This window comes from Alligator mississippiensis, chromosome 4 (genome assembly GCF_030867095.1).
Source record: "Alligator mississippiensis isolate rAllMis1 chromosome 4, rAllMis1, whole genome shotgun sequence".
NCBI classification, from domain to species: Eukaryota; Metazoa; Chordata; order Crocodylia; family Alligatoridae; genus Alligator; species Alligator mississippiensis.
In genome coordinates this window covers 174,382,091-174,402,046 of record NC_081827.1, presented here as the reverse complement: position 1 = coordinate 174,402,046, position 19,956 = coordinate 174,382,091, and the positions used below count along the sequence as shown (strand labels likewise).

General features: G+C 48.0%; 1 protein-coding gene across 5 annotated transcripts in view; it reads right to left on the bottom strand.

Annotated features, from left to right (window-relative positions):
- The window catches only part of ADAM23 (ADAM metallopeptidase domain 23), a 192,704-nt gene that overhangs the window by 148,721 nt on the left and 24,027 nt on the right, over positions 1–19,956 (bottom strand). For all 5 annotated transcript variants that reach the window (XR_009462034.1, XM_019492168.2, XM_019492165.2 and 2 more), the window contains exon 3: positions 15,436–15,512. Coding sequence is in view for 4 of the 5 variants with exons in the window: in XM_019492168.2 (XP_019347713.1) it covers positions 15,436–15,512 (77 nt within the window). In the remaining variant the exon portion in view is untranslated. The remainder of the gene's footprint in view (positions 1–15,435; positions 15,513–19,956) is intronic.

Below are 19,956 nucleotides of genomic sequence, written 5' to 3'. Positions count from 1 at the left end.
CTGCTGGAATTAACAGGCACACAGGTGAGGGGGTTCCAGTTGATGACGTATGTGGATTTTCAAAAAGCATTAAAAAAGGTGCTTCACTAAAGGCTCTTAAACCTGTGCTGACCCGGGATTGGAGAGTAGGTTCTTTTGTGGTCTGAGAGCTGGTGAAAAGATAGGAAATAAAAGGTAGGGCTAAATGGTCATTTTTCATAAGGAAAGAAGATCAAGAGTGGGGTCCTGCAGGGATCTGTGCTGGGCCCTGTTTTGTTCAACATTTTCATCAATGATGTGGAAACGGGGTGTACAGTGAAATCTCCAACTCTGCAAATGATACTAAATGATTCTGGGTAGTCAAGTCCCAAGCTGATAGCAAGAAGCTGAAGAAAGATCTCACCAACCTAAAATGAGTGGCAAATGAACTTCAGCATTGACAAGCAAAGGGTTATGCACCTAGGTGAAAAACAACCTCAACTATACATACACAATGTTGGGTTCTGAACTAGCTGTCACAACTTAGGATAGAAAACTTGGAGTCACTGTAGATAATCCTTCAAAATCACCAGCTCAATGTGCAGCAGTGATCAAAAAAGCCAATAAAATGTTGGGCATCATTAAGAAAGAAATTGAAAACAAAACAAAAAGCATCATCATGTTGTTATACAAACCTACAGGGGGTGACCACATATTGAATAGTGTGTACTGTTCTGGTCCCCACATCTCAAAAAGCATGTAGTAGAATTAGAAAGGTACAAAGAAAGTAAGCCAAAATTATCATGGGCCTGGAGTAGTTGCCATGCCAGAAAAGATTAAAAAGGCTACAACTCTTCAGGCTGGAAAGGAGGAGGCCGAAGTGGGTATGATAGAGGTCTCTAAAATCATGCAGGGTGTGGACCAAGTTCCAGAATACTAGAATTAAGGGGCTCCCACTGAAATTAGCAGGTAACAGGTTTAAAACTAACAAGAGAAAGTACTTTTTTACGCAACACAGTTAACTTGTGGAATTCACTGCTGTAGAAGATGGTAGAGGCGATAGCATAGCCAGGTTCAAAAAGGGACAAGGTAAATTCATGGATGATTGATCTATTAAGGGTTGTTGAACAGAATGTTTGGAGATGTTTCCTCTGGCATCTCCAAACTAAAAAATGCCAGGGAGGGTCTTGAATAGGAGATGGATCACACTAGAGATATCTGGTTCAGTGCTCTACCTCAGGCTTGTCCAACATACGGCCCGCCATGCGGACCGCCAAGGCATTTTCTGTGGCCCGCAGTGCTGCAACGGGAAATGAAAGTAAATATGGTTTACTTTTGTTCCCGCCCCCTGTCCCTCAGCAGCTTCTTAATGGCTGCTGAAGGGCTGGGGAAGGGACAAGGTTCCCACATGCACCACATCAGCTTGACGTTGCCAACGCGGTGCATGTGGGAAGAGGAGTAGCCATGTGCCTCTCAGGACAGGATGAGCCCGGCTGGAGCAGCAGGGGCTCAGCTGCACTTTCCCCCTACCTGCTCTGGTCAGTCCCGAGTGGCACACGGCTCCACCGCCGCTTCTGCTGGCTGGTGCCGACCCGGGCAGGTCTGTCCCATCTGGAGCAGCGTGCAGCTGAAGCCGGATTCCCACATGCTGCTGCGGAAGGGAGGAGCCCGGCCAGGTCGGCACCAACCAGCAGAAGCAGTGGCGGAGCCGTGTGCTGCTCGGGACTGACCAGCACAGGTAGGGGAAAACGCAGCTGAGCCCCTGCTGTTCCAGCTGGGCTCATCCTGTCCCGAGCAGCACGTGGCTCATGGAGGTGCGTAGCAAAGGGGAGAAGAGTTTCTGGCAGGAAAGGTGGTAGAGTGAAACAGATGCTTCCCTGGAAAGATTTGATATATGTTGTTGGGTAAAATTAATGAATTGTAGTGGGATGCTTTCCCTCCACTGGGGATGCTCAGACATTGCACAGCCAGAAATAATGCTAATGTCTTCACTGGGACTCTAAAGCACAGGGCAACTGGACTGATGGACTGTGACATTAATGGCTCTGTGACGCTTGCATATTATCTGAGAACTCCAGCTTACTTGCTGAGATCCAGGAAACGAGTCATTTAGAGGGAGAGTTTTGAACTGGTTAGACCCATTTCATTGTCACTTCCTGCAACTTCATTGGTGTCAAAGGTCACATGACATCACTTCCTGATGTGATACCATTTCTTGCGAGTTCTTCGAATATGGCTCGCCGGCCCACTGGGTGATAAAAAGTTCGTGATCCGGCCCCACATTCAAAAAAGGTTGGACACCCCTGCTCTACCTATAAAGCATTCACTTCTGCCACTGTCAGAGATAGGATACTGGGCTAGGCAGACCACTAGTCTGACCCAGTATTACACTTCTTATGTTCTTGTGTCTTTTATTCTTCAAAATATTGTCTATATGTATTCCACTCTTACCAATTTTCAAGAGCTAAATTCATGCTAGGAGATGGGAGGACATAATTTTAGGACCAATAATATGAGTTTTAGTGGAAAAAAAATGGTAAATGAGTGATCTGTTTAGTTCATATGAAAGTTACTAACCAGTTTAGGAACAAAACTAGGATTCAGCCTAAGACTATCTCTCTATGAAAATCATGTATGGTGGACCTGATGTTAGGGCTTTAATTTTTCTGCTTTCTGAGCAGTCATTAAAGGCCATTGAGAAGACTATTTTCTTTGAAGGATGGGTAAAGATGATGATGCCAATGGTTCAAATATAAAGTTGGCTTGGGTATACCTGCATAAGCTGCAGTTTCTACCAGGATCATAGAGGAGATGCATTAGTAGACAAAATAATCTAGACCCTTCCTGCATCTTTACATAGTTTTTTTAATTTCATTTGTACTGGCTGTAATACGTCCCTAACCTAAACCAAACAAACATTTAGTGTAGTCATTAACCCAACTTAGGTGGAATTAATTATTTCATCTCAGTCCAGGCTGCAGCTCAAAGGAAATGAGTGGCAATTTGCCCCCACTCCAACCTTTACTCTGAGGAAGGAGGTCATGAAAGTACCTGGTTTATATAGACATAAGCCAATGGGCACTGCTTGCCAAAAGATCCTGTTCTTCAGTGCCTAGGGAACATGCACACTTGGAGCGGAACAGATATCGATATTAAAGAAGAATGGAATTTCTGCCAATAGGAAATTCTACTAATTTGACGTTTGTTTTTATCTCAGTTTGGGACCCAAATAAACAAGGGGAAATCTCAAGACAATGTTTAACAGCCTTGAACTGAAACATTTATGGAGTTCCCCATTCACTTGAGCTCTTAAGTGCCTCACACGAGTTAGTTCAATGTCCTTCTGCCTAACATCTTCCTAATAGCTTTCTTAGACTCCATCCTACATACCAATGTCTCTGTTACTAAGCCCCTGTGAGGCCTCCACAACTCCCACAAAACACTTATCTTCAGGCTTCCTTTCCTTTCTCCCAATTTTCCATCCTGCCTGCTTCCAACAACCACTGAGTACATTTCACCTCCTTTCAGTCTCCTGTGCTTTTCAATCATTGTTTCATTTCTTTTAAAAAGGTAGAGCTGCAAGAGAAACAGGACACTCAATTCAGGTTTGGGAAGGAAAAAGCATTCCATTTCACCTTTACAAAAAACATTTTGCTACTCAGCTCTTCCACATCAGATCTGTGAACACAGTGTTTCAGCAATTTTTTTTAAAGCTACAGCTTGTTGCTTTGTATACCCAACAAATGTGATTAGTTTGCATTTTCCCGTCAACAAACTTTGAAAATTGCTGACAAAATGACCAAAATTAGACCTCAACTGGACCTAAAGAATAGAACAACACTTCTTTAATATTGAAATACTTATTTCTGCTGATTCATTTTTCCTTAAATGTGCTGAAATGCTCAAGTTAGTACAGCACAAGCTGCATATGCAATTTTTATGCAAGGCTTACAGAATTTTGCATGTTAGAGAGTTAATACCTGATTTTTATACCCCATTCTTTTCCTTAAATATCACCTTTTCTGTGTCACTACACATGCAAGCATTCTTACTGTCTGTAGAAGTATAGATAGTGCCAAACAACTGTTAACATATTGACAGATATGGGGATATAGGTTAGAGGTGATGTAATTAAGTAAAATGAGTAGGTAACTATGTTTAATCTGCTTTTCACCTTATAAATCCGTAAGTCTTGTACCAATGAAATAAGTCCCAATTGTAATTTAGTTCCACTATAAATTTCACATGCAACTCAAAACATCATGATGCTCTCTATTCTTGTGACTGCTACAATAGCCTCCAGCTCACCAGATGTTAAACACATGTCTGATGGTGTTAGATTGCTCAAACCAATGAGACGAAGTGAATACTAGCGCACACAAAAAACTAAATAAACTGATATTTCAAATCATTTCCAAAAAAGTAATGACCACTTTTTACACAGAGGTGAAATCAGATAAAGGACTGGTCTACACCACACTGGTGGTGTGTCCTAGCAAGGCCATTCCTAAATATGCCCACCCACTCCTGTACACATGCTCCAAACCTGAAAATGCATCAATGAAGATGCTCTGCCCTGGCTTTTTGAGACCCCAGAATGTTTGAGAGTAACCACTATAAACAATGCCCAAGAGGCCTGACTGGTATATTTCTAGCTGAAGTCAGGGTAGATTTCCACCTTATAGACTAACCAAAGTTATATACATATATAGCATAGGCTTTCATGGGCTGAACCTCACTTCATCAGATGCTATGAGAGGACATGCACAAAGTTGTGCACACTTCTACATTACAGCTTGTGTGTTATGCAAATTCAAATTACACTTTCATAGATTTCATAGACATTAGAGCTGGAAGGGACCTCGGAAGATCATCGAGTCCAGCCCCCTGCCCAAAGGGCAGGAAGTCAGCTGGGGTCATAGGATCCCAGCAAGATAAGCATCCAGTTTCGTCTTGAAGGTGTTCAATGAAGGCGCTTGAACCACCTCCGGTGGCAGGCTGTTCCAGACCTTGGGGGCTTGGACAGTAACGAAATTCTTCCTTATGTCCAGCCTGAAACGGTCTTGTAGTAGTTTATGACCATTCGACCACGTCATCCCTTGGGGCGCTCTGGTGAACAAACGTTCCCCCAGAAACTGGTGGTCACCCCTGATAAACTTATAGGTGGCCATCAAATCACCCCTGAGCCTGAGCTTTTCCAGGCTAAAGAGCCCCAGGGCTCCAGCCTGTCATCGTAGGGTCTGCTTCCCTGACCTCCGATCATGTGCGTGGCTCTTCTCTGGACTCTCTCAAGCTTCTCCACATCCTTTTTGAATTGTGGAGCCCAAAACTGGACGCAGTACTCCAGCTGCAGCCTCACTAAGGCCAAGTACAAGGGGAGAATGACGTCCCGGGATTTGCTTGAGAAGCATCTATGGATGCAAGCCAGCGTTTTGGTTGCTTTACTAGCCGCAGCATCGCACTGCAGGCTCATGTTCATCTTGTGGTCAATGATGACCCCCAAGTCTCTTTCTTCCATAGTGCTAGCCAACATAGCACTGCCAAGCCTATAAGGATGCTGCGGGTTTTTCTTCCCAAGGTGGACAACCTTGCATTTATCGGCATTGAACACCATCAGGTTCTCGTCCGCCCACTTGCTGAGCCTGTCCAGGTCAGCCTGGATCACCTGCCTATCTTCTGGTGTGGATGCTTTGCCCCGAAGTTTGGTGTCATCGGCGAACTTGGCCAGTCCACTTCTGACTCCAGTGTCCACATCATTAATGAAGATGTTGAACAGTATGGGTCCAAGGACAGAGCCTTGGGGGACCCCACTGGTCACAGGACACCATGATGAGTGACTTCCCTCAATTACTACCCTCTGGGTCCGACCACGGAGCCAATTTTCCAGCCAGTGGATCGTGGAGGACCCAAGGCAACAATTGGCCAGTTTCTCCAAGAAGTGATCATGGGACACCAGATCGAAGGCTTTTTTGAAGTCAAGATATATGACATCAATCTCTTCTCCCTTGTCCAGGTGATAGGTCACCTGGTCGTAGAAGGAAATGAGATTGGTCAAGCAAGACCTACCCGCAACAAACCCGTGCTGGCTATCCCTTAAGATGTTGGCGTCGGCCAGTCCATTAAGGATGGCCTCTTTAATAAACTTTTCTAAGATCTTCCCCGGGATAGAAGTCAGGCTGATGGGCCTATAGTTAGACGGATCCACTTTCCTCCCTTTCTTGAAGATAGGCACCACATTGGCCTTCTTCCAGTCTTTGGGCACTACACCAGAGCACCAAGAGTTTTCAATGATCCACGCTATAGGCTGGGCTATGATGCTCGCCAGCTCCTTGAGTACCCTGGGGTGAAGATTGTCAGGGCCGGCTGACTTGAAGGTATCCAGCTTCTCAAGATGTTCCTTCACAAAGTCAGCATTAATGGAGGGCAGGGAATCACCCTCACCCAGACTTCCCTGTCCCATAGCGGGCATGGGCATCCCATGGGGCTGATGAAAGACTGACACAAAGTACCTAATTTAATAGGTTGGCTTTTTCCTAGGTGTCAGTTGTCAGTTGCCCCATCTGGTTCAGAAGGGGTCCAATGTTGCCTCTGCTTTTCCTCCGGCTCCCCACATATCTGAAAAAGGACTTTTTATTGTCCTTGATGCTCAAAGCTAGCTGGAGTTCAGTTGCAGCCTTGGCTTTCCTGGTATGCTCCCTGCAGGACCGGACCAGTGCAGAATAATCCTCCTTGGAGGTGACTCCCATCCTCCACCCTTTGTAGGCCTTTCTTTTTAGCCTCAGGAGGTCTGCTAGGTCCCTGGAGAGCCAGGGGGGCTGCTGTGCCCTCTTGCTGCCTTTCCTCCGAGATGGAATAGACTTAGTTTGTGCATGGAGGATCGCTCCCTTGAGGAGCAACCACTCTTCTTGAACTCCCCTCTCCCTGTGGTCACGGTCCCTTAGGGCCTCACTGACAAGCCTCCTGAGCTTGTCAAAGTTGGCTTTTCTGAAGTCAAGGACTTCCGTGTTGCTGACTGACTTGCCAGCTTTTCGGCGGATGGTGAAGGTGATCAGCTCGTGGTCGCTGTCACCCAGCTTCCCATCGATCACTAGGTCGTCGACTAGGTCATCCCCAGTAGCCAGTACCAGGTCGAGCAGCACTTTGCCTCTTGTTGGCCCATAGACTTCTTGAGTCAGGTAGAGGTCATCCACGCGCAAGAGGAAGCTTTGCGACCGCTCAGATTTTGCTGAGCGATCCTCCCACGAGATGTCCGGGTAATTGAAGTCACCCATGACAACCATGGTCCTGGAGCATGCTGCCTCAGCCAGTTCCCGGGCAAACTTCTGGTCAAGCTCAGGACTTTGGGTGGGAGGTCTGTAATAGACTCCCACCATTGTGTCCCCTGTGCTGTGTTCCCCATGGATTTTAACCCAGAGGGTCTCCAGTCGTCCACCCTGGTCACCAATATCGGCTTGCAGGGACGTGTAGCTTTCCTTAACATAGAGAGCTACACCCCCGCCCCTTTTCTCTACACGATCCCTCCTGTACAGGGTATAGCCATCTATACCCGTGGTCCAGTCATGGGTGGAGTCCCACCAGGTCTCCATTATCCCTATGACATCGTAATTGTTTGCACTGAGCAGGAGGATGAGCTCCTCCTGCTTATTCCCCAAGCTCCTGGCATTAGTGTACAGGCAGGCAAGTGCCCCCTGGGGGGCTCCTTCCTTGCCCACAGATTTTACCAGGGCTGGGGCAGGGGTGGGCTCCCTTAAGTGCCGTGATCCGCTGGCTTTCAGCGGGCCAGCAGTGGCGGTAGTCCCCCCGTCCCCCAGCGGGCTTAGTTTAAAGCCCGGTGGAGCAGGTCAGCCAGTCTGGCTGAGAAGAGCCTCCTCCCTAGGAGAGAGAGGTGGAGGCCATCTCTTCTCAGCAGCTCGCTGCCTCTCTCGCCAAAGAGCTTGAAAAAGATATGTACAGCATAGTATATAACCTTCATCACAATATTCAGTTTTTACTAAATGTGAACTAAAACTATAAATATTTTTTGGAAATCTGACAACATTTTATTTTAAGATATTTTAAGATACTGATGTAAGACAAGAACTTGAAATAGTCTCCTTCTTAATTAATTATATAAAAAGAAAGTAAAATATTAGCTTATGCCTACAAAGAAAATACTATATTTACCCAAATCTAAGACAACCTTGAATTTAAGATAACCCCCCTATAATTAGATTGTATACATGGAAAATGTATAGATATTATTATAATTTTCCCCCCTACTGCAGGAGGTAGGGGGACAGGCAATGAGTGGAGCAGTAATGAGGCAGGCCAAGGGATGGGAAACAGTGGGGAGGGGCACACAGTAGGGCAAGTGGGGGGGGGCATTAATGGGACAGGCAGTGGTGGGGTGATTGGGAAGGCAGTAAGGAGGCAGGAGGTGGAGGGAGCAGTGAGGGATAGGCAGGTGGCAGGAGATAGGCAGTGTGAAGGAGGTGAGGGAAGCATGCAGTTTGTCTCTGGTCATCTATTTCCCCCTTCTTACCCCCCCCCATGCCTATCCCCTACAGCCTCAGACCCCCATCCTGCTCTCTTCACACTGCTTCTGCCCTCCAGAGCTGAATACTTGATTCTAAAACATGGGGCTCCCCCCCCACCACCCCTGCCATGTTAAATGGAGAAAAAACACTGTCTATTATTCAAGTAAATATGGTAGCATGAATTACAGCTGCTAGAGAACTTTCTAAGTGGTTCTTGTTAAAAAGCTTTGAACTTATCGAAACCATAACTTTTCATGGGACATATACACCACTTCCAACAGAAAAGCTTCCTCACATCCAGGAAGGAATTTTTGGTCAAACTCAGAAAGAGTGACCTACTAAAGGACAGCCAGGAAAAGAGTGGTAAGGGCACTCACCTCACTTAGAGAAAACCAACATTCAAATCTCTGCTCTCCCCAATTCAGACCAGGGATTTGAATCTTAGACTCCCATGCCCTCAGTGATTTCATCCTTTAGCCAAAGACTACCCACACAATACCATAGTTATAGCCAGGGATCTTAGTTTTCTGTTTCCCACAGAAAAACAGAGAAAACCATGGATTTTCCCTTTTTATCAGAGAAAATGCAGATTTCTCCTTTTAGCAAAGAAACCTGCAGATTCCCTGCTTTTGCAAACAGCTCTTGCAGGCTGGTTGAGCTCCAGCCTGCAAGAGCTGTTTGCAAACAGGGCAGGAAACCCCCAGCCCTGCCTGGAGGGGGAGGGGAAGGGCGGGGCCTGAGGCTCTCTCTCAGCCACAGCTCTGCTCGGCTTAGCTCAGCCTCACTCTTCTCCTGGAGCCTGAGGTAAGTGGGGCTTACAGGGGCTGGGGCCCCTCTGGCAGGGCTGGGGCGTTGCAGGTCATGGCTGCCAGAGGCACTGGCAGGGCTGGGGGGAGCCAGGAGCCGGCCCCAGCCCCACCCAAGCAGGCAGCAGCAATGGGGAAGCCGACTCCATGCTGCTTCTGCTGCAGCTGCCTCCTGTTGGGGGAAGGGGGCTGCAGACTTGGGTCCCTAGACCCATAGCCGTGGCAGCTGGGGGCCCCTCCGGCACAGCTGAGGGGCAAGGGAACTGTTGTGGGGGCAGCGAGGGTCACCAGCAGTACTGGAGGGGTTTTGGGGGCAGTGAGAGGCACCAGCAGGGCTGGGGGGTGCTGTGGGGGCTTTTAATTTTAATAACAGATTTGGGGTGTTTTGTCAGAGAATTCATGATTTATTAAATTGGAAAACACCAGGATCCCTGGTTATAGCAGACCAAGGCTTAAGTCTCTGATCTGAATCAGGAAAAGCAACTACTTGAACCAACTCTCCTACAGCCCAAGTAATTCCCTAACTACTTGGCTATGGGCTGTTCTGAAAACAGAAAATCTTGATTTTTGACCCTATAATCACACACAAGGTTGGAATTGCAAAAAATTCTGCAAGATAGAAAAAACATTTTCCCTCTCCCCCCATTTCCAAGGAGATAATTATTTGTTTGTTTATTATTTAGATATATATCCCTTCCAATCCAAAAAGCTCAGGACAGCTAACAAAAAACCTCCCACAGGTAGGAAACAACAGTAGACTCCTGAAACAACACCCCGACATTTGAGAACCCCAACCGCACCCCCAACTACAGCTCTCCTGATTAACAGCCATAACAAGGCAACACTTTGGCCAATCCCAACCACGATTCCCCTCCACCATTTACATCCAGATAAGAAACCTCTTCACGCTTCCCCACTCCATACTCACCCGCTCCCACTCCCCTGTCCCACCCTGCAGGGAGCTTACTCACCCCTATAAATGCGCCTTCCTAGCCTGCACCCCTCTCTTACAGAGGAGCTGCAGCTGTCCCAAAACATATATCTCCTTTCCTTCCCAGAAAAAACAAAACAAAACATGACAAAAATTAAATTCAAAAACATCTTTAAAAAAAAGTAGCAGAAAGACCCATCATTCCTTCCTCGGTCACCATCAAACAGCAGCACCATAGGGGTGCAGGTCCCAGCCTATGAAATTTTAAATCAGCTTTCTAAGGTGTCCAGGCTCACCAGAGCCTTTCCCTGTGTTCAGGTAGCCAAGTGCCTGGACTGGAATTCCTTTTGAATTACAGGAAGTGTGAGGAAGTACAGGATTCCTCCCCATCCCATACTGGTGAACGAGTTAAGAGGCTGTGACTTGGATGACTACACAGTCCGGTGGGTGGCGAATTGGCTGGAGGGTCGCACCCAGAGAGTCGTGGTGGATGGGTTGGTTTCGACCTGGAAGGGTGTGGGCAGTGGGGTCCCACAGGGCTCGGTCCTTGGACCGATACTCTTTAATGTTTTCATCAGTGGCTTGGACGAGGGAGTGAAATGTACTCTATCCAAGTTTGCAGATGACACAAAGCTATGCTGGGGAGATGTGGACACGCCAGAGGGCAGGGAACAGCTGCAAGCAGATCTGGAAAGGTTGGACAAGTGGGCAGAAAACAACAGGATGCAGTTCAACAAGGAGAAATGCAAAGTGCTGCACCTAGGGAGGAAAAATGTCCAGCACACCTACAGCCTAGGGAATGACCTGCTGGGTGGCACGGAAGTGGAAAAGGATCTTGGAGTCCTAGTGGACTCCAAGATGAACATGAGTCGGCAGTGTGACGAAGCCATCAAAAAAGCCAATGGCACTTTATCGTGCATCAGCAGATGCATGACGAATAGGTCCAAGGAGGTGATACTTCCCCTCTATCGGGTGCTGGTCAGACCGCAGTTGGAGTACTGCGTGCAATTCTGGGCGCCGCAATTCAAGAGGGATGCGGATAACCTGGAGAGGGTCCAGAGAAGGGCCACTCATATGGTCAAGGGCCTACAGACCAAGCCCTATGAGGAGAGACTAGAGAAACTGGATCTTTTCAGCCTCCGCAAGAGAAGGTTGAGAGGCGACCTTGTGGCCGCCTATAAGTTCATCACGGGGGCACAGAAGGGAATTGGTGAGGCTTTACTCACCAAGGCGCCCCTGGGGGTTACAAGAAATAATGGCCACAAGCTAGCAGAGAGCAGATTTAGATTGGACATTAGGAAGAACTTCTTCACAGTCAGAGTGGCCAGGGTCTGGAACGGGCTCCCAAGGGAGGTGGTGCTCTCCCCTACCATGGGGGTATTCAAGAGGAGGTTAGATAAGCATCTAGCTGGGGTCATGTAGACCCAGCACTCTTTCCTGCTTATGCAGGGGGTCGGACTCGATGATCTATTGAGGTCCCTTCCGACCCTAACATCTATGAATCTATGAATTATGTGGGAAAGCAGGGAATCCATTTAACATGGGGAGAAAAAAACCCTTCATCTTGTAATCAAGTATGAGATGGTAGGAGAGAGGGGGTAGGGCACGCAGGTGCCAGGGCTCTGGCTCCAACCTGGGCTCTCCCCTTAGCCTCTGCCCCCCTACCTGTCCACCCCCCTCTCCCTGCCGTTTAACCTTGCTCTGGCACTGGCTCCAGCCCTACTCCATCCTGGGCCAAAGGGCATAGTCCCAGTCCATTCTGGTAGCAGTGGCAGCTCTGGGCCCCCCACTGATCCCCCGACCCTACCTACCCCCTGTCACTGCTTTCCCCACTGCAGCAGTTGGTAGAGGAGGGAACTGAAGGCAAACCTCCAATAATTTGATTCAATACTTGGAAAGCATAACAAATTTATAAGTTTTCCATTTATAGAATCCCATTCCTAAAGGGTCATCTTAAATTCAGGGTTATCTTGGGTTCGGGTAAATACAGTATTATGTTTATCCATTTTACACCTCCTCCTCATTTTTGTCATTCAGTTACAAAGATTAAAATAACATTCAATGTTATGAAGAACAGTCTTTTAAATTTATTAAATTATAAAGTGTTGGTAAAATAAAAAAATACATATCCAATATTGCCATATGCATTCTACGATCCCCTATTGTAAGTATATTTGTCAAAAACTAGGGGTGCACTGATAAAGATTTTCTTGGCCGATACCAACAGCAAATTATTCACCCGGCATATCAGCTGATACCGATCCAATAACCCATTTACAGGAGCACAACCAGGCAGAGTGGAGAGCAGCTCGCTGCAGGTAAGTCTGTGGAGGGGAAGGGGAATGGGGGAGGGAGATTGAGGCCCCTGTGGTGAGGGAGGGAGGGAGTGGGGCAGGGGGTAGTGCTCAGCCACAGCAGTGAATGGGACCCTGGGGCAGGGAGTGGGATGGAGCCACAGGTGGCTAATCCAGGGGATCAGCATCCCAGTGCTTAAAAATGGCAGTGGGGGCACTTGAACTGAAGCTCATTTGATGAGCTTTAGTTCAAATGCCACCACCACCATTTTTAAGTGCGAGGATGCTTTTAGGAGCAGAGCTGAGTAGGGTGAGGGCAGAGACAGGCTGACTGCTGTGGGCTCAGGGATCTCCGCCCTGCTGCCTTTTCCCCAAGAGCCAAATCCTGGCAGTGCGTCCCCTGCCTACCCAGCAGCAGGAGGCACAACTTGCTGCCACCATTTGCTGCCGGATGGGCAGAGCGCACGCAACCAGCGTGCAACTCCCAGGGAACAGGCAGCAGGGAAGAGAGCCCCGAGCCCACAATTGGCAGCCTGCATCTGCCCCACGCACAAATCCCTGGGGGGGGGCACATACCCCCCCATACCTCTCCCAGGGATGCGTGCAGTGGCTGAGAGCCACCCACCCCGCTCACACCCCCTGGACAAGCCACCCATGGCTCCATCCTGCTCCCCGCCCTGGGTCCTATTCATCACCCTGACTGGGCAGCACCCCCAGCCCCAGCCCAACTTCCTCCCTCACTCTGGGGGCCTCAATCTACTCTACCACATGCCCCTTCCCTCCCCCACATCCCTTCCCCTCCACCAATATACCTGCAAGGCACTGCTCTCCACACTGCCTGGCTGCATTCCAGGCCATGTACATGCTGCAGTGCGCACATGTACACGGTATCCAGGGGCCCCAGCCAGAAAACTTTATATTTATCAGTGACATTATCAGCTACACCGTCAAAAAAAAAAGTGGGGGGGAGTGCTAATTTTCCTTTTATCGGTGCCAATCCACTATGGCACCAACGTATCGGTGCACCTCTATAAATAACTGTAGTTTTTGGTTTGGGAAGACATTTTGAGGATTAAGGAAGTTAAGTGTTATATACATCTTTACAAAAAGACCAGTTTTTGATAGAGGTGCACTGATATATCGGTTTACGTTGTATTGGCACTGATAAAAGAAATATTGATATGGGAAATCAGCTTTTATTGGGCTGATGTGGCCAATAATGTTGCCAATAAGTGCTTTGTGCATGCACACAGCCACGTCACACATGTGGCCAGCCCGGCAGCTTAGAGAGCAGCATCTGGCTGGTAAGTCTGTTGGGGTGAAGGGTCGGAGGTAAGGGAAGGGGTGTGTGCGGGGAGGGGGAGAAGATTGAGGCCCCCATGGTGATGGAGGAGAGGGACTGGGGCAGGCACTGCCCAGCCAGGGCAGGGCACAAGACAGGGCCACAAATGGCCACAGGAATGGAGGGGGGCTCCCACTGCTGCACACACCCCCAGGGGAGGCATGGGGGGCATATGCCCCCCAGATCTATCTGTGGGGTGAGGGTGGGCTGCCACTGCAGGCTGGGGCCAGGGGTGGCACTGGGCTCTTCCCAGAAGAGGGGGGAAGAAAAGGGGGCAGGGACTAGGTCAGGGCTGCACTCAGGCCAGGTGGCAGCAGCACTGGAACAAGGGCTAGCCCCACCTCCCAGCGCTGCTGCCACCTGCCCCAAGCACAGCCCCGGCCCACCCACCCCCACCAGGAAGGTCCCAGAGCTGCCCCACAGCCCCAGCCCACAGTGGCAGCCCACCCTTACCCTACACACAGATGTGGAGGGGCATACATCCCCCAGTACCTCCCTCAGGAGTGCACACAGCAGCAGGAACCCCCACTCCCTCCCCATGCTCGCAGCTCTATCTTGTGCCCCACTCCAGCTGGGCAGCACCTGCCCCAGCCCTCTCCTCCCTCACCAGGGGGGCCTCAATCTGCCCCCCCTACACCCCTTCCCTCCCCCACCCCTTCTCCCCCAACAGACTTACCAGCTGGACGCTGCTCTCCAAGCTGAAGGGCTGCATATCTGAAATCAGATCAGCATCAGCTGATATGGCTTGTTCCTAATCGTCCATCGATATCAGCCCCCCCAAAAAAATAAAAAATTTGTGGGCGCACCCCCTAGTTATTTGTTAATAATTACCATTTGCTTGTGCTCTATCCAGAGAGACTAGACGGAAAAGTGCAAGGACATCAGTCTAAAGAAAATCTAAATTGAGCAAGACCCTAGATAAATAAATTAAAGTTAATTTATGTGAATCAGGCAGCTGTGTAATAATCAGGTACTTGGAGGCAATGGTAATTTCCAAAGAAAATACAGCCAGACAAAACATTTACCTACAGGAAGATCAAAGCTGCAACCAAAAAACAGGAAGTATCTTTTATTATTCTTATGCAGTATGCGGCTTCTCAGTTTTCTTCTTGGCTGCCACTTCATAGCCAAGAGATGCCTACTTTTGAGGAGTGGAGTGAATCCTGAACTTTGAGCAACTCTTTTTGAAATAAAAATGTTAATAGTATACATCATGCTTATTTCTTTTTAATACTCGTTGGGTTTTCAGCTTTGTTATGTCTGGGTTCCTGAGGACCCAAAATGTAGATATGTATTGTCCCTATTTTCCCCTCTTTACAAAAAAAATATACAAAGATTGCTGAATGGGAACATAACCTCACAGGAAAGTATGTTTTAGGACACAATAAAATTGATTATATATCTTATAGAAGCTTACGTCTTTGATGTATATTTCACTGTAGCAATAAATTTGGGAAGTCTGTTAGTTTTCCCATGCTCACAGAATTCCACGTCACAGCTTAATACCTTTTCTCACATAAATTGCTGTACAGATATATAATTACAAAGTCAACTTCAAATAACAGGGAACCCACAATTGTACACTTACTTATTCAATGTGAGGTCAAGGATGAACTTGGAACCAAAGGCCTCAATCTGGAAACTTGCCTGGGCCAGATGCACAACCTGAAGACATGAAAACAAAATAAGAATCTTTACCTTTTATTTTTCTATATGTTCAAAACAAGTCAAAGCATTAAGTGAAGTCTGTACACAACATAAGCAACTTCATTTATTTTTAGAATGGCAAACTGTATAATAATTTAAAAAAATGATGAGGACACTTAAAGCCTAAGATCTTGCCTCCTATATCTTCCAATTATACACACTGGTCCAATAACAGTTACTATGTCACTTCACAAATCATGGAGAGAGAAATAAAATATATACTCAAATATAAGACAAGCCTTCCCCTCAACCATCATAGGGGGGAAAAGCTCCTCATCTTACATTCACTTACAAGGACACCTCATTAAATACACTGTCTATCATTAAATTGCTGCCAAAAGCAGCATGTGCTCATTAAAGGAAACCAACTACAAAGTGGATGAACTGCAGCCAACAGTGAGCATGACTATAAAACACATGACCCATATTAGGCAAACATATACTGATTTTTTTTTCAAAAATATTTATTTCTATATATATACACACAACTAATATATATACACATATACACACATACATACATACATAACTGTACCTTTAACAACCTGTCATGTAACTGCTGTGGTTCACTTGGCAGACCAAAAACACACTTACAGTTAAACTATTTTAGTGCTGTTACAAAGTTCACACCATGCACCCATCACCATTCCCTTGAAAACATCAGTTTCATAGAAGGCTCCCTCAGTTCCCTTCCCCCTCCCAAATTGTCCTGTTTTCCAGTCCTTTCACTCGTCTTTGTGTTTATTGTCGTCATCATTGCATTTCCTCGCCGTTCTCCTAGTTGCTCTCTTCCGAGGGCTTGCCTCTGAGAAGTCTATGCCAGTCCCCTCTCTTCCATATAAGGTCACCATCTCTTTCCCTTCATCCTCTTTGGTTTTCCTCTAGTACCACTACATTTCACTTAGCCCCATTTCAATACAGTCCTCAACTGTGGGGTCTGAGTGCCTGCTTATGAGCAGGTTTCTGGCCTTCCACAAGGCATACCTGAAGCAAAAGATGAACTGGTTGAAGCGAGCTATCAGGGCCCCTTGCTGTTTTGGCCAAGTGCCCGTAGAGGGACGCTTCTCTGGTCAGGGTTCTATAACCTGTCACCAGCAGAAGGAGTACACATACTTTCTTCCACACCTCTCTGGCATAAATGCAGTCACAGAAGAGGTGGTCAATTGTTTCTGCCTGCCACCCACAGGCTTGCATCGGGCAATGGGATGGACCTCCGTGCCCTGCATTGTTTTTCCACACCCACAAGGGGAGTGCCCAATGAGTTGCCTGTCAGTTCAAGTTTCTGTGCTCCTTCTGCAGGTTGTTGTGGAAGATTTGATCCACACAGCCTGGCAGGTGTCACCAGGTAGTAAAGTTCATGGGCAATATGATGTCTCTTGCTCTTACCACCTCTTATATCTTGCGGTGGTTCATCAGGGTCACTAGGGCCACATCATGCAGTTCGTACTTGTCCCAGAAGCATTTCAGGACCTTGTAAAGCCATGGGGACACCATGGCCCACAGGCTCCCATTGGTCATCATGTATACCTGCCACTGTCACAGCAGCTGCCCTGCAAAACACAAGGTGGGCTGTTTTGGATTCTGCCCCTGTTGCCAGTTCACAAACCTGGCTCACGTACTTGGCCCAGAGGAACAGTAGGATGTCTGGCATTCCTCTGCCTCTGGATCATTTTGTTTTGTGCAGCTTCTTCCTTGCCACTTTCTCCTATGTTGAGTTCTAAAGGAAAACACAAATACCACCACCTTCATCAGCACCACGCCCCCCCAAATGAAAGGCAACATACTGATTGGAACCTACCACAAGGATAAGTTAATGAAATCCATTTGAATAAGATACATAGTAATGCCCAGTCCCCTTCAGTGCCGACTCTTTTTAAGGCATGGTGATCATGTACTTTTCAACTTCTTCACTCCCACAGCTAAGCTGTGCCTTTCTTTCCCATTTCCAAAGATTCCTATTCCTTCACTAGCCTTAAATAATCAGGCAAACATCAGCAAACAGAGTCCCAAACAGTTTACCCAGAATATTTTTGTTGCCCCCTCTCTCAGCCTGTCACAGTATAATTAATGTGACCACACCCTCCATGACCAGGTTGCCCTGCACCTTATCAATATATAAGTTTTTGGAGGATCCCAGGACTCGTGACAAATGTACCTGGTTCCAGTAATTATGTGGGGCTAATTAGCACATGGATCCTTTTTGGGGGGAGGGGATGTATCTGAAGTCATTATACATACTGAGCAGTGCTGAGCAACGGGGTCACCATGGCTTGAAATGCTGCCGACTCTCCTGAGGCCCAGCCCAATGAACTATACAGTAAATCATGAGCCTTTTGGTTTTAGACTACTATCAAGCATAGTAAGAGTCCTGGGTGGGACAGCCTGCCCAAGGAGTTTTACTTGACCTTCTGGGACCTGGTGGGCCCAGACCTGCTGGAGCTCTTTTGAGAGCGCCTGCAGGAGGGCCGGCTACAAGCGGGGATTGAGCAAAGCCTCATGACCCTCCTGTACAACAAGGGTTTGAGGGAGGAGTTGAAGAACTGGAGGCCTATCAACCTCCTGAACTTCAACTATAAGCTGCTGGCCAAATTCTTGGCCAAGTGATTTAAATCCATCCTAGGTGTAGTCACCCATGAGGATCAGTCGTACGGTGTCCCAGGGAGACAGATCCACGCAGCCCTGGTGCAACTGAGAGACGCATTCCAGCTGTGCAGAGCATCACCAGCCTAAACCTGGACCTGGAGAAGGCCTACGACAGTGTCCTATCGGTTCCTGTTCCAGATACTGGAGCGGGTGGGAGTCCCTGCGACCTTCGTCAGATGGATCAGGATCCTATACAAGGAAGTGAGCAGCAAAGTACAGATCAACGGTTTCCCGAGTGCCTGGATCGCAGTGGAGTTGGGGGTCTGGCAGGGCTGCCCACTCTCCCTGATCCTGTTCATCCTGTTCGAGCTCCTGGCCCAGCACCTGAAACAGGACCCAGGGATCCGCGAGTTCACGTTCTGGGAAGCAGCAACCTAGAGGCCAAAGTCCTGGCCAACATGGACAATTTGAACATTCTATGCCAGAACAGGGGGTCGGTAGAGAGAGCCCTGGCACACAAGCAGGTGTACAAGGTGGCAGCAGGAGCCAAGCTCAATGTGAGCAAGAGCACCTGCCTGGCCGTGGGCAAGGTCAAGGACCTGGAGTCCATGGGGGTCTCTGTCCTCTGTGAGGGGGTCAAGATCCTGGGGATAGATTTCGACCCAAAGCTAAGCGACAGGACAGCGTGGGAGAAGACAGAGGCAAAGGTAAAACAGAAACTGGGACTGTGGTGCATGCATTCCCTCTCCATTGGGCCAGGGTGGGGGCCATGTCACGCTTGTGAAGGCGGTGGTGTTACTGATGCTTCTGTAGACCACACTGGTCTTCCTCCCCTTCCGAGCGTGTCACCCATAGGATCCAGAGGGCCATGCGCATCTTCTGGGGCTCCAGATGGGAAAAAGTCACCCGGAAGACCTTGTACAAAGACAAGAGGGCTGGGGGCAGGGGCATGACAGACATCCTCCTGTTCCTGTGGGCCAAGTATATGAGCCTAATCTGCAAGCTGGCGACAGATGCAGAATCCAAAACGACTCTTCTCGTGAGGTACTCTGCAGGACACATCCCGAGACACTGAGGGGTATTCACCCCAACTAGCCATACACCATGGATAATGGATGCACCGTGGTTCTACAAGGCCCTGAACCAGTGCCGCAGTGTGTACGACCTGCAGAACACAGGCCCAGAGACCATGAGAAACCACAGGAAGATCCAGGAGACAGTGAGACTAAGAGACAGTGAGACTAAGGGACACCACGTTGCCCACTGCCCACTTTTCCAGTCTGTCTGCATCTGCCTGAATCTGTTCTCTGCCCTCCAATGTGTCTACTTTGCCCCATAATTTGGTGTCATCTGCAAACTTGGACAGTGTGCTCACCACGCCCTTGTCCAAATCACTGATGAAGATATTGAACAGCACTGGCCACTGCCCACATCTTTCCAAGTCAAGACCGACCTGTCCACCACCACTCTCTGGGTGCATCCCATTAGCCAATTAGCCACCCACCTAACTATATCGTTCTGGATGAACTGATAGTCTATAGGTACCCATAGTAATTTGCTTGTATGAAAATTACTATACACACACACACACATTTTAAAAGTATATTTATGAAGTACCTGTTATGAAACTTGCAGCAGTTTCAAAAAAGGTAAACTGTTGGCAGGAAAGAGTGTTGGGGTCAGGTGACCCCAGCCAGGTGTGTGTCAAGTCTCCTCTTAAAGACCTCCAAGGAAGGGGAGAGCACCACCTCCCTTGGAAGCCCATTCCAGACTTTGGTAACCCTTACCGTAAAGAAGTTCTTCCTAATGTTTAGTTATA